Below are 13,347 nucleotides of genomic sequence, written 5' to 3' on the forward strand. Positions count from 1 at the left end.
TCTCTCTCTCTCTCTCTCTCTCTCTCTCTCTCTCTCTCTCTCTCTCTCTCTCTCTCTCTCTCTCTCTCTCTCTCTCTCTCTTTCTATCTCTCTCACTCGCATTATGTGTGTGTTTGTGTGAGAGAGAGCAAGTGAGAGTTTGGATGAATGTTTTTGTACTTGCCTGTGTGCTCAACAGGGGGCCTAACGTGATGCACCTGGTTCGGCATGGGTAGGGGTAGTACTGAGTGAGGAGGGAGGGGGGGAGGGGAGGAGAGGGGGAGGGGGAGTAGCATCGTGAGGAAACACCTGTCCCTCATCCGCCCTACGACCCCTCACCCCCCCTCCCCTTACCTGACTACTCTTTCCCCGCCTGTGTCTCCCCTCCATCCTAACCTCCCACCCCCTATATCCCATCTATCCCCTATACCCCTCTCCCCTCTGCCCTCTGCCCTCTCCCATTTGCCCCCTCCCATCTGCCCTCTCCCCTCTGCCCCCTCCCCTCTGCCCCCTCCCCTCTGCCCCCTCTACTCCCCATCCCTCCATGAAACAGAGCAATATGTGGGCGCTTTGTATCTGTTCCGTTTCATCCTGACACAGCAGGTACGGTATGGAAACGGGGTGGAGGAAGGGGAGGAGAGGAGAGGAGGGGATGGGAGAGAGTGAGGGTAGATGGATGGGGGCGTGGAAGGAAGGAGGGGGGAGGAGCAAGGGAGGGGGCGGGGGAATGGCACACCTCAATTTCCTCTGTAGTTATAATGCACAGCTTCTATTGTCTCACCTTTCCACTGCCGGGGTTGTGACTTCCCTTAAGCTGGCTTCTCTCTCTCTCTCTCTCTCTCTCTGTTGCTCTCGCCAAATTCCTCTCTCGTCCTCCTCTCTTCTCTCGCATTTCTCTTTTCTCTTTTCCTCTCCTATTTTCCTTTTCCATCTCGCACACTATTAATTCCTCAGTTCCTCTTCATCAGCTGTTTATCCCATTTCTGTCCATCTCCATCCATCCTCTATCCCCTTCCCTCCTTTTTCTACTCTGCTTTCTATCCCCTCCGTCTCCCTTCCCTCCCCTCCGTCTCTCTTCCTTTCCTTCCCTCCCTCCCCTTCCCTCCCTCCTCGTCTCTGAAGCGTCCTAGAGGCACAAACTGCCTGTGCACGTCCTCTTGTCCGCCGAGTGCGTTGTCAGCGTCACCTGTTCATCTGCCCGCCTGCCCCCGCGACGCTCCAGCTCCCCCGCTCCCTCGCTCTCCAGCTCTCCAGCTCTCCAGCTCTCCCCCGCCCGCTTTCTGGAGCTCGTCGCGTCATGTTGGCGGACCGATAGTGTCGTGGCGTTAAGGAAATGACAGTTGCAGCCTCCCCGGGTTTGTTGAACTGCAGGGGCCCCGTTATAGGCTTAGCCGGCGGCCTGGTCAGCTGTTGTCCGATGAGGCTGTTCTGTCGCCGTCTCCCCGTCTGGCTGGCGTTTGCCTTGTAGTTGGGGCTTTTTAGCTCTGTATGTTTTTTTTTTTTTTTTTTTTTTTTTTTTTTTTATTATAGTTCCTTTTCGTCTTCCTCTGTTTCATCTTCACCCCAAGTCTCTCCCTCTCGCTCTATCTATCTATATCTATCTATCTATCTATCTGTATATATATTATATAACGTACATTTCGTGTGTGCGTGTATGTACGTATAATTGCCATGATAATTGGCGGCTGAGTCGGTGTGAAGAGCGGGCGTCGTTTTCCCAGCGAGAGCATTGCTGTGGTTCGGGCGTGACGTCGGTGGCGGTCGAGGCAGCCTTGGAAACGCGAGTCACTACGGGCGGACGAGCAAGAAACGGGCGGACGAGTCTTTTTACTGTCATTTTTTCTCTGTTTCGCTGTTTCTGTTTCGCTGTTTCGCTGTTTCTCTGTTTCTCTGTTTCTCTCTCTCTCTGTTTCTCTCTCTCTCTGTCTCTCTCTCTCTGTCTCTCTCTCTGTCTCTCTCTCTGTCTCTCTCTCTCTCTCTCTCTCTCTCTCTCTCTCTCTCTCTCTCTCTCTCTCTCTCTCTCTCTCTCTCTCTCTCTCTCTCTCTCTCTCTCTCTCTCTCTCTCTCTCTCTCTCTCTCTCTCTCTCTCTCTCTCTCTCTCTCTCTCTCTCTCTCTCTCTCTCTCTCTCTCTCTCTCTCTCTCTCTCTCTCTCTCTTCCCCTTCCCAGTCTTTTGTCCTTTGTTTTCTTTTTCTTTCTTTATCTTTTTAATTTCTTTCATTTTCATTTTCTTCTCTAGACCTCCTTTCGTCTTCCCCTTCCCTAACCCTCTTTCGTCTTGGCCCCTCTTGGCGGATCGCGTGAAAAAGGAGGAAATAGGATTAGCGAAAAAGGAGAACAGATAAAAAGAAAAGAAATGGGAATAGAAAAAAAACAAAAACAAAGATAGGAGTATGCGAACAAGGAAAAAGACAAAAAAGAGAGAGAAAAAAATAGTAGCGAGCAAGGAAAAAAAGAAGAAGAAAAAAAGGAAGAAATGGGAATAGCGAAAAAAGAAAATATAAAAAAAGGGTGAAAAAAAAGGGGATTCGATTTCTTTTACGTCGAGGGAATCTGGCCTCACGACGTCACTGGATGAAGACGTTCCATTTTTCTCTCCGTCTTTCGTTCTTTCTTTCGTTCTTTTTATTTTATTTTTATTTTATTCTTTCATTCTTTCTTTTTTTTCTCTTTCCTTCTTTTTCTTTTTCTTTCTTTCCCTCTTTCTTTCTTTTTTCTTTCCCTCTCTTTCTTTTTATATCTTTCTTTCTTTCTGTCTGTTTCTGTCTTTAATTCGATAGTCACGGGAATAATCCAAGTTTCCTTTTTTTATATAAAAATCTACCGAAATTTCATGTAAAATTTAAATCACGTATTTTAGCAAAGCCGTTGGGATTCTTGTGCGACACATTGTCATGCGCCTGTCACGTCATTGAGTGATAATGACCCTTATGGCGGTTCCTTGACGGTCTCGGATTTGCATGACTCTTCGAAGGGAAGCCCCTCCCCCCCCCCCCCGCTTGTAGGATACAAGTGTAGGAACTCGCTCATTCCATACATCCACGAGTGTAGGATATTGCCAAGCCCTTATGTACCCAGCGAGTGTAGGATCAGCTTGGAACCTCTCTCTCAAAACCAAAATAATAAATAAATAATAATAGTAATTATAATGATGATGATAATAATTATGATATCGATGATGATGATAATAATAATGATATCGATGATAATATTGATAATGACAAAGAAATTAATAAAGTAGATAAATCAACACATAAAAATCAACAAAAACAAAAAACACTAGTGTAGGATACAATTAGGACCCCGCTGAGAAAAAAAGAGAGAAAAAAAATCCCCGAGTATAGGATGCGAGAAGGATGTCGGCGAGAGGAAGGTTCGAGCGCATCCCGGACGCCGAAGATGCGAGCGCGTGGAGGCAGCCCCCGAGCATCCCGAAGCGGCCGAGTGGAAACGGCGTAGCCTTCGGAGTCAACGAACCATGCGGGCGGCGGCGGAGGAGGAGGCGGAGGAGGAGGCGGAGGAGGAGGCGGAGGAGGAGGCGGAGGAGGAGGCGGAGGAGGAGGCGGAGGAGGAGGCACTGGGGCTCGGCTCGGGTGGGCGCGCGGGTGGGCGGGCGTTCGGGCTGCGCGGCGGTAACGTTTTAGGGCTTCGCTGCTTGTGGTGTTATGGCTTGATTATTTTTTTTGTTGTTGTTTATTTTATTATTTTATCTTTTATTTATTTATTTATTTATTCTATAGATTTATTGTTCCTCGTTGTTGTTTTCAACGTCGATCTTCTCCTCCGTCTTCATCTTCGCTTTATTCTCCCTCCTCTTCCTCTTCCTCCTTTCTCCTTCTTTCTCCTCCCTCTTAATTCTCCTCTGCCTCCTCCTCCACATCCTCCTCCTCCTCCTCCTCCTTCTTTTTCCTTCTTTCTCCTTTCTTTCTCCTTCTTTCTCCTCCCTCCTAATTCTTCTTTGCCCCCTCCTCCTCCTCCTCCTCCTCCTCCTCCTCCTCCTCCTCCTCCTCCTCCTCCTCCTCCTCCTCCACCACCTCTTCGTCCTCCTCCACTGGATTCGAATTAACGAAGTTAATGGAGCTTAGCTATGTGATAGGTTTTAAACAAGTTCTTATTTGTGCTGGAAAATACCAGCGAATTTACGGAAATCAAACGACCGTGTGCTTAAGCCGGGCGATCCGGAGGACGTCGAGAGCCGCCCATTGTGCCCCGTCACTGCTGATGCCCGGCACTTATGCGTTTCTGTTGGCTGATGATGACTCTCGTGCTCCTTCTTATCCGGACAGTGCCCCTAGCTTAAGGGGCGCTCTCATCCGGATATCTTTGACCTCTTTCTCCCTTGCTCTCTTTCTTTCTTCGTCTTGTTTTATCTTCTCTCTCTCGCTCTGTTTATCTTGTTCTCTATTTCTTCTTTCCGTTCGTACTTTATTATTTGCTCTTTTCCTCTATAACTTCGTCCTTCTTGCTGTTCTTTCTTCTCAGGGATTGTCGATTATCCGCGTTTAATTCATTCAGTATCCGGCATAGATCGGGCTTACAGAACACACTCCCTCTCGTTTTTTTTTTTCTCTCTCTCTCTCTCTCTCTCTCTCCCTCTCCCTCTCCCTCTCCCTCTCCCTCTCCCTCTCCCTCTCCCTCTCTCTCTCTCTCTCTCTCTCTCTCTCTCTCTCTCTCTCTCTCTCCCTCTCTCTCTCTCCCTCTCCCTCTCCCTCTCCCTCTCCCTCTCCCTCTCCCTCTCCCTCTCTCCCTCTCCCTCTCCCTCTCCCTCTCCCTCTCCCTCTCCCTCTCCCTCTCCCTCTCCCTCTCTCTCTCTCTCTCTCTCTCTCTCTCTCTCTCTCTCTCTCTCTCTCTCTCCCTCTCTCTCTCTCTCTCTCTCTCTCTCTCCCTCTCCCTCTCCCTCTCCCTCTCCCTCTCCCTCTCCCTCTCCCTCTCCCTCTCTCCCTCTCCCTCTCCCTCTCCCTCTCCCTCTCCCTCTCCCTCTCCCTCTCCCTCTCCCTCTCTCCCTCTCCCTCTCCCTCTCTCCCTCTCTCTCTCTCCCTCTCTCTCTCTCCCTCTCTCTCTCTCTCTCTCTCCCTCTCTCTCTCCCTCTCTCTCTCCCTCTCTCTCTCTCCCTCTCTCTCTCCCTCTCTCTCTCCCTCTCTCTCTCCCTCTCTCTCTCTCTCTCCCTCTCTCTCTCCCTCTCTCTCTCCCTCTCTCTCTCCCTCTCTCCCTCCCTTCGCCTTCGCCGCCGCCCACCGCCGCCCAAACCCTCGAGGGCGGATGGTTTCAACGTTCACCGCGCCCGCCGCCACCACGTGATCTATCGGCCCCATCACATGTTGCGGAGAAGCGACAGGTGGCGGGCTCATGGGGTGGCGTGTGTGGCGGGATTTTATGTGTGCGTTGAGAGAGGAGAGGGGAGGGGAAGATGTGAGGGGAGGGGAAGATGTAAGGGGAGGGGAGGATGTGAGGGGAGAGGAGAGATGGTGGAGTAGGAGTAGAAAGAGAGGAAGCTGAGAGTAGAGTATTGTATGAAGGGATATATGGTGTTTATTTCATCTGTCGTAGATGGAAATACATTTGGTTGATTGACTTTTATTGGAGCGAATCTTTTGTGTTATTATCATTATTATTATATTGATATTAATTGTTAGTAAACGTTAGGATGTTGTTGTTTTTTCTCAGTCATTATTAATTAAATTTTTTTGTTTCATTGTCACTTCTTATTATTCGTTTCTTGTGCCCTTATAGCACATCTGCCTATCCCATTTAAAGTTATCAACATTGAACATTGAAATACTAACGAAAACCTTCTTTTCTCCCGCAGTTCGACGCCATCCTGAGCAAGATAGCAGATGGGGACACAGGTAAGGTCGCCATGGTAACGGACGGCCAGCTTCACCTCCGCCAGGTGATCCACCCGAAGGCGCTGGCGAAGAACCTTGACCTCCCCGAGTACTACAATGCCTTCTATGACCTGCGTAAGGAGTTCAAGTCCTTTTACCACTCGGAGGAAATGACCTGCGTCGCCGATATGATGAACTGTATCCTTTTTTGGGTTTAAGTGCTTTTGTTTTGATGTTTGTTGTTGTTGTGTTTATTTGTTGTGCGTGCGTGCGTGCGTGCTTGCGTGTGTATCTCACTGTCTTTGCGTTTCTGTCTCTCTGTCAGTCTGCCTTTACTTAGGCGAGCGATGTTACAGCCTTGGTATTGTGGTTTGCCGCAGCAGATATTCCTCCTGTCTTTGCATTAATGAGCTAAGACGTCATAACATTCTTTTCGCGTTGGGACCATTTGGCCTCCCAATTTCCCCGGCGCAGCGTGCGTATTCCAGCGCTCGCCACACTCATTACACTCACCCGGCGGATTTATTCTCACCGCACTCATCGTCCTGGCCGCTCGTTATTCGCACACGTCCAAAGGAGAATCCTCTTTACCCACACTGTGCTTCCTCACCACACGGGGCTCGCCACGTACAGTGATTCCTCATTCCACACACTGCTTCCCCGCCCCACGCACAATACTTCCTCATCATGCATAGTGCTTCCTCACCACGCGCCTCATCGCTTCTGGACGGCGAGGAAGTCCGTTCACCCACACGCTCATCCATCTCGCATCGGAAAATTCTTCCTCGCCTTCCGTCGGTGCCATGCGGTTGTCATTAACGCCGTTCACTGTGCGAAAATGATTTCGGAAAAGGGGTTTGACCACTTGGCCACGCCTTCACGCCCGTCGTCGCCCCCCTCCCCTTCCACCTTCCCCATTGCCCTTCTCCGTCTTCTGCTTCCTCATCCTCATCCCCTTCTTCCTCTTCTTCTTTCCCCCTTCCTATTGCTCCTCCTGCTCTCCCTTCCTTTTCCTCCTCCTCCTCCTCCTCCTCCTCCTCCTCCTGCTCCTCCTCTTGCTCCTCCTTCCCCTACCCTCTACCCCCTTCCCCCTTCCCTGATTCTCTCTTCCTTTCATCTAGACTTTCTTTTGCTTACCCCTCACCCCTCCGAGACCCCCTATTCTCCCTTTCCAACCCCTCCCCCCTCCCCCCTCCCCGACACACTTGCCTCGTCACCATCGACGTCACACGGTGCGTTGCGTATAACGCTACTTCAGACGTGACTATTTAACGCTGGTCGCCTCGGATTGGCTACAGCGTGCGCCTTCTTTCTTTACACTTACATTCACGCACACAGGCACATACGCTGTTCACGCCCACCCATTCTGATGCTCACGGACGCCGCCCACCCTGCTTGCCATAAACCCACCTTCTGTGTGTTCCCTTCACGGCTCGTGTCTGGTTGGGTTTATTGCATGCACGGATTTAGTTAAGTTCCTTCACTCCCTCCTCTCCTCTCCTCTCCTCTCCTCTCCTCTCCTCTCCTCCTCTGCTTTCCCCTTTCTCTTCTCCTTTTTCCTATCCTTTTCTCTTCCTCTTCCTGTTACTATTCCTCCTCCTCTCTTCTGTCCTCTCTCTTTCCTTCTTTCCCTTCTCTGTGAACGTCCATTTGCATTTTCCTTGGTCTTATGAGTGGCATTCCCTTCTCTGTTCCTTGCACCAAACGAGTTGCAAATATTGCTTCAGCTACCGGTATGTTGCAGGATCGCAAAGGGTCGACCGCTTTGCAACAGGACGTCTCACCCACCTTGCAACACAGGAGGCACTTGTCGAATCCAGTTACTTAAATTTTGTGTGCATCATTGATAGAGGCGAGGAAAGGGGATTTAACGGTACTCGCTTTCCTTCTGTTTTTCTCTTCTTCCTTTTCTTCATTCTTCTTCTTCTTCTTCTTCTTCTTTCCATCGTTCTTCCCTCTCTCGAGATATGAAGAATCCCATCATAATTGAGTCACGTGACAATCGGAATCGCCAATCAACGTTTTTTTTTTTCTTTTTTTTTTTCGTGGCGGTTCAATCACGAGGATGAGAAAATGTATTTAAATGCATTTTAATGATGAGGCTGTTCACCCTCCCCCCCCCCCCCCCCCTTCTCATGAGAATTTTATGGCTTTCGGTCATGAGGAACCATTGCATGTTCCTCCCTCCACCAACCCTTCTTCCACATTCACCTCCACTTCCATTCTTCCACATTTTCCTCCATCTCCTTCTCCACCTCTTCCTCCTTCTCCTCCTCCTCCTCCTCCTCCTCCTCCTCCTCCTCCTCCTCCTCCTCCTCCTCCTCCTCCTCCACCTCCACCTCCACCTTCTCCACCTCTTCCTCCTTCTCCTCCTCCTTCTCCACCTCTTCCTCCTCCTCCTCCTCCTCCTCCACCTCTTCCTCCTTCTCCTCCTCCACCTCCTCCTTCTCCTCCTTCTCCTCCTCCATGTGGTCACTGGGTTCATTTGGACGTTCGGGCGGCGGTCCAGGAGGAACGTTGACCCAGCAGGAGCTCCCTTGGGCGTGGAAATGCGCCTTGGGCTTATGGTAATCATGCTGATAAATGAACTTGGATTTGCCGACGAAGGCTTGGCTCGTGTGTGTTTTTTTCTGTTTTTTTTTTTTTTTTTTTTTTTTTTTGGTTCCTTCGTCTGGTTCTCTTCATTTTTTTATTTTTATTTTTTTTTGGGTAGTGTTTTCTTACTTTTGCTTTTTTGTGTTGTTGTTGTGGGGATTATTGTTGTTGTTGTTGTTGGTGCTGAGGCGTTTGTTGTTATTAGTCGTTTCTTCGAGTCCGTTCTCTACTCTCCATTCCTCTCTCATTTTCTCTCCTTTCTTCGTAAAAAAAAAAAAAAAAAAAAATCAAGTTCGCGCGACCGCCTCAGCCTACCGCCAGCACGGTCGATCTCCCGCCCGCCCTCGCAGTGTCATAGGTCGTTCACCCGCCCATTGTGAGAGCTTGACGCCAACCTGGGATTTGATTCACGCCGCCCACTGGCCGCCCGGCGTGACGCAGACGCGCTGAACTGGTTCCAAAGGTTCGTAACCCCTCGACGCTCATGACTGCGGTTGTTCTCGCAGCCCTCGCTCTCCCCGCGTCCCGCCTTCCTCGGCTGGGGTGGTCTCGCTCTCTCGCTCTCTCGCTCTCTCGCTCTCTCTCGCTCTCTCTCGCTCTTGCTCTCTCTCTCTCTCTCTCGCTCTCGCTCTTGCTCTTGCTCTTGCTCTTGCTCTCTCTCTTGCTCTCTCTCTCTCTCTCTCTCTCTCTCTCTCTCTCTCTCTCTCTCTCTCTCTCTCTCTCTCTCTCTCTCTCTCTCTCTCTCTCTCTCTCTCTCTCTCTCTCTAATATATATATATATATATATATATATATGAATATCAGCCTATATCTCTGTCTATATATCTATTTATTTATAGGTTTCCTGTTTTACACTCTTTCCCCTCTTTCCACCCCCCTTCTCTCTTTCCCCATTTCCCAATCTCTCTCTCTCCCTCTCTCCTCTCACTCGGTCCTTTGTCCTTGTATTCCTTGCTCATTATTTTCTAATTAATGCTTCCATCGCACCAAAATTTCCTTTCAATGGTCCTCAGGACTCCTTGTGGTTTCCCTCTACCCCCTCTCCCCCCTCTCCCCCTCCCCCCCCTCCCCCTTGATGACTCTTTGTGGTTTCCAGGATGATAGTGACTCTTCTCACCCTCCCCTGCCTCCCTCTCTGTATGTTATCGTGTCCTTCTATCTCTCCTCCCTTTCTCTATTCCCCTCCCAACTTTTTTTTTTCTATTGCGTGTTTGTGTGCGTTCGTTTGTTCGTTCGTCCGTGTACGTGTGTCCCTCCTTCCCCCCTTTCCTTCGCCTCTCACAAGTCCACCTTGTTAACCCAAGGTGTTATCCTTCCCCCTACCCCGTACCCCCTCCGTGTGGTCACCTAGTGTGGCTTCAAGATACCTGAATATACCCCTGCCCCCCCTCTCTCTCTCTCTCCTGCCCTTCTCCTTCCCCCGACATACCCCCTTTTTCCTGTCCCTTAACCCCCCCTCGCCCCGATATACCCTCCCTCTTCTGCCCCCGCCCCCCTTTCCCCTTGGGTATACCCGCTCGCTCCTACCCCGCCCCCCTCTCTCTCTCCGTTACTCATGCCCAGCTCTGCTTTCTTGGCAAGGTTCTTATTTTATTTGTTGATGTTCTCATGGCATGGCATTCTCATTTGCGTGGCGCTTTATTCGTGTTTCTCTCTCTCTCTCTCTCTCTCTCTCTCTCTCTCTCTCTCTCTCTCTCTCTCTCTCTCTCTCTCTCTCTCTCTCTCTCTCTCTCTCTCTCTCTTTCTTTCTCTCTATCCTCTCTCTCTTTCTTTCTCTCTATCCTCTCCCTCTCTCTCTCTCCCCTCTCCCTCTCTCTCTCCCCTCTCCCTCTCTCTCTCTATCCTCTCCCTCTCTTTCCCTCTCCCTGCCCCATCTTCTCCCTCTCCCTGCCCCATCCTCTCCCTCTCCCTCTCCCTGCCCCATCCTCTCCCTCTCCCTCTCCCTGCCCCATCCTCTCCCTTTCCCTCTCCCTGCCCCATCCTCTCCCTCTCCCTCTCCCTGCCCCATCCTCTCCCTTTCCCTCTCCCTGCCCCATCCTCTCCCTTTCCCTCTCCCTGCCCCATCCTCTCCCTCTCCCTCCCCCTCTCCCTCTCCCTCTCACCCCTATCTACCTCCTCCTTTTTCTTACCTCAAGGAACCAGTGAATCCGCCACTTCCCGGCTCATGACCCCGGCGTGGCCAACGGGTTCTCTTAAAGTGCCCCGGCCCCTTCTTAGCTCCCTTCCCCCCCTTCCCCCCTTCCCCCTTTAAGTCTTCCATAAGCCCTGTATGTAATTGTTGTCGTATAACTTTGTTCCATATTGTTATCTCTTTCGCTTCCTTGTTTTTGTTTAGTTTTTTTTTTTTTTTTTTTTATGTTTTCCATTTTTCTTTCATTGTTTTATTTGAATTGATCGGATCAGAAAATGGAAATTGTTTTCACAATTTACATTTATCTTTTATTTCTTTTTAAAAAATGAGTTCTTGACATCTTTCATCATCGGCAGAGTATTTTTTTTTTCTTCTTGTGTCGTGTCTCGCTCCACTTTCACATACTAATCTCGCGCGGTTGGCCAACTTCTGTGGGCGCGTAAGAGACGTTTCGAAAAATCGACTTTGGAAGGTCGTGGCAGGTTGCATGGCGGCGTTAACATTTCCCCCCATCCTCGCGTAACCTTTTCCCTCCCCCTTTCCTTCCATTCCTTCCCCTCCTCTCCCTTTCCCATTCCTTTTTCCATTCCTTCCCACCCCTCTCCTCTCCCCTCTCCTCCCCTCTCCTCCCCTCTCCTCTCCTCTCCTCTCCTCTCCTCTCCTCTCCTCTCCTCTCCTCTCCCTCTCCCTCTCCCTCTCCCTCTCCCTCTCCCTCTCCCTCTCCCTCTCCCTCTCCCTCTCCCTCTCCTCCCCTCTCCCTCTCCCTCTCCCTCTCCCTCTCCCTTTCCTCTCCTCTCCCTCTCCTTTTCCTTTCCTCTCCTCTCCCTCTCCTTTTTCCTTTCCTCTCCTCTCCCTCTCCTTTTTCCTTTCCTCTCCTCTCCCTCTCCTTTTCCCTTTCCTCTCCTCTCCCTCTCCTTTTTCCTTTCCTCTCCTCTCCCTCTACTTTTTCCTTTCCTCTCCTCTCCCTCTCCTTTTTCCTTTCCTCTCCTCTCCCTCTCCTTTTTCCTTTCCTCTCCTCTCCCTCTCCTTTTTCCTTTCCTCTCCTCTCCCTCTCCTTTTTCCTTTCCTCTCCTCTCCCTCTCCTTTTTCCTTTCCTCTCCTCTCCCTCTCCTTTTTCCTTTCCTCTCCTCTCCCTCTCCTTTTTCCTTTCCTCTCCTCTCCCTCTCCTTTTTCCTTTCCTCTCCTCTCCCTCTCCTTTTTCCTTTCCTCTCCTCTCCCTCTCCTTTTTCCTTTCCTCTCCTCTCCCTCTCCTTTTTCCTTTCCTCTCCTCTCCCTCTCCTTTTTCCTTTCCTCTCCTCTCCCTCTCCTTTTTCCTTTCCTCTCCTCTCCCTCTCCTTTTTCCTTTCCTCTCCTCTCCCTCTCCTTTTTCCTTTCCTCTCCTCTCCCTCTCCTTTTTCCTTTCCTCTCCTCTCCCTCTCCTTTTTCCTTTCCTCTCCTCTCCCTCTCCTTTTTCCTTTCCTCTCCTCTCCCTCTCCTTTTTCCTTTCCTCTCCTCTCCCTCTCCTTTTTCCTTTCCTCTCCTCTCCCTCTCCTCTCCTCTCCTCTCCACTACCCCCTCCCCTCCTTTCACAACCCCACAACTCCCCCACACTTTTTTTCTTTACGTACTAGATAGTCTCATATCATGCATGACCTTGCTAGAATCCGCTCTGGAGTTTCGTCTCTTTCTCCGCACGATACAATCCGTGATTCAAAAGGTAATTTGTCTTTGTTCGCGTGGACTCTTCGTCCGGGCAAGCGATGCTATTTTCGTCCTTATTAACCAAGACCTTTCTGTTTCCTACCTGCAATATGGCCCTTGAGTGATGCAAGGTGCTTATGCAGTGTGTGTCTGTTGATGCAATGTGTCTACCAATCTGAGCAAGGAAATGCCTGGGCGATCGTGTCCTGCCTAACGGTCGCGTGTGCAAGGATGGATCACTACCTGCGGCGGGTCGGAGTCTCCCCCGCCCAGCACCCAGCGGCCGGACTCCACAACCCCCATTTTTCGAACTGTCCCAATACGTGGTTATTGGCCTTTGGTTAGAGGTGTACGATTCGCGGGATTGTTTTAGTATATTTTTGTTAGAGGGGGAGAGGGGAGCGAGTGTATTTTGGGTCGGTTCTTTCGAATTGGGTTTCGTAATGTGGCTTTCAAGCTCGGTGTCTTTTTTTTTTTCTTGCTTTACACTCGACCATTGTCGGACCTCGCTAAGCGGGATCTTCTTGATATTTTTTTTCAATACTGTGGCATTAGTTGTTTTAGTCAGTGAATCCAATAATTGCCTCATTAACGAGTTATTAGTATAATTGCATTGCCTGAGGTACACGCATAGCTACTCAGCCAAGAGAAATGGTACCTTACCTGGCGGGTTCGTTTTTCCCTTCTCTCTCTCTCTATTCTTCGTTTTCCATTGACGAAATTTCTTTCGACACTCCACTTTGGACTGGCATTTAGTGATTATATTTCGGTTTCCTTTAGTTTGGTAGAGCGATGATCGTTACTCTTTTTTTCCATCGCTACTTTTAAATTTTGTCTACAGTATAAGGGAAAAACGTTACGAGAAATAGTTAAAACTAATAAAATGCTTGTCCGGTTAGATTTCAAAATCAGGCCACGCGCTTGTTTTTATCCATTTGACATAGAGACGGTTTTCGTTTGTAAAAATTCATTCCGAAAAACAAGATGGGGAAAAAATACCTGGGAACCGACCCGAGGCCTCGTGGGAATTCCTCCCAGGGGATGCCATTCACAGCCAGTGTCGCGATCGCGCTGGCCGGAAGTCTGCGCGTACAGGTGCGCAAGAGACACACGCTGCTGGGTTCCCGAGCGCCTTGTC

The 13,347-nt window shown here is 49.9% G+C and overlaps 1 protein-coding gene across 1 annotated transcript in view; it reads left to right on the forward strand.

Annotated features, from left to right (window-relative positions):
- Positions 1-13,347, forward strand: part of LOC125042223 (RNA-binding protein fusilli-like) — a 170,037-nt gene that overhangs the window by 42,829 nt on the left and 113,861 nt on the right. Inside the window, exon 3 of the mRNA XM_047637726.1 lies at positions 5,785-6,001. Within this exon, the coding sequence (XP_047493682.1) occupies positions 5,785-6,001 (217 nt within the window). The remainder of the gene's footprint in view (positions 1-5,784; positions 6,002-13,347) is intronic.

The sequence above is a fragment of the Penaeus chinensis genome, chromosome 31, assembly GCF_019202785.1.
Source record: "Penaeus chinensis breed Huanghai No. 1 chromosome 31, ASM1920278v2, whole genome shotgun sequence".
Lineage (NCBI taxonomy): Eukaryota > Metazoa > Arthropoda > Malacostraca > Decapoda > Penaeidae > Penaeus > Penaeus chinensis.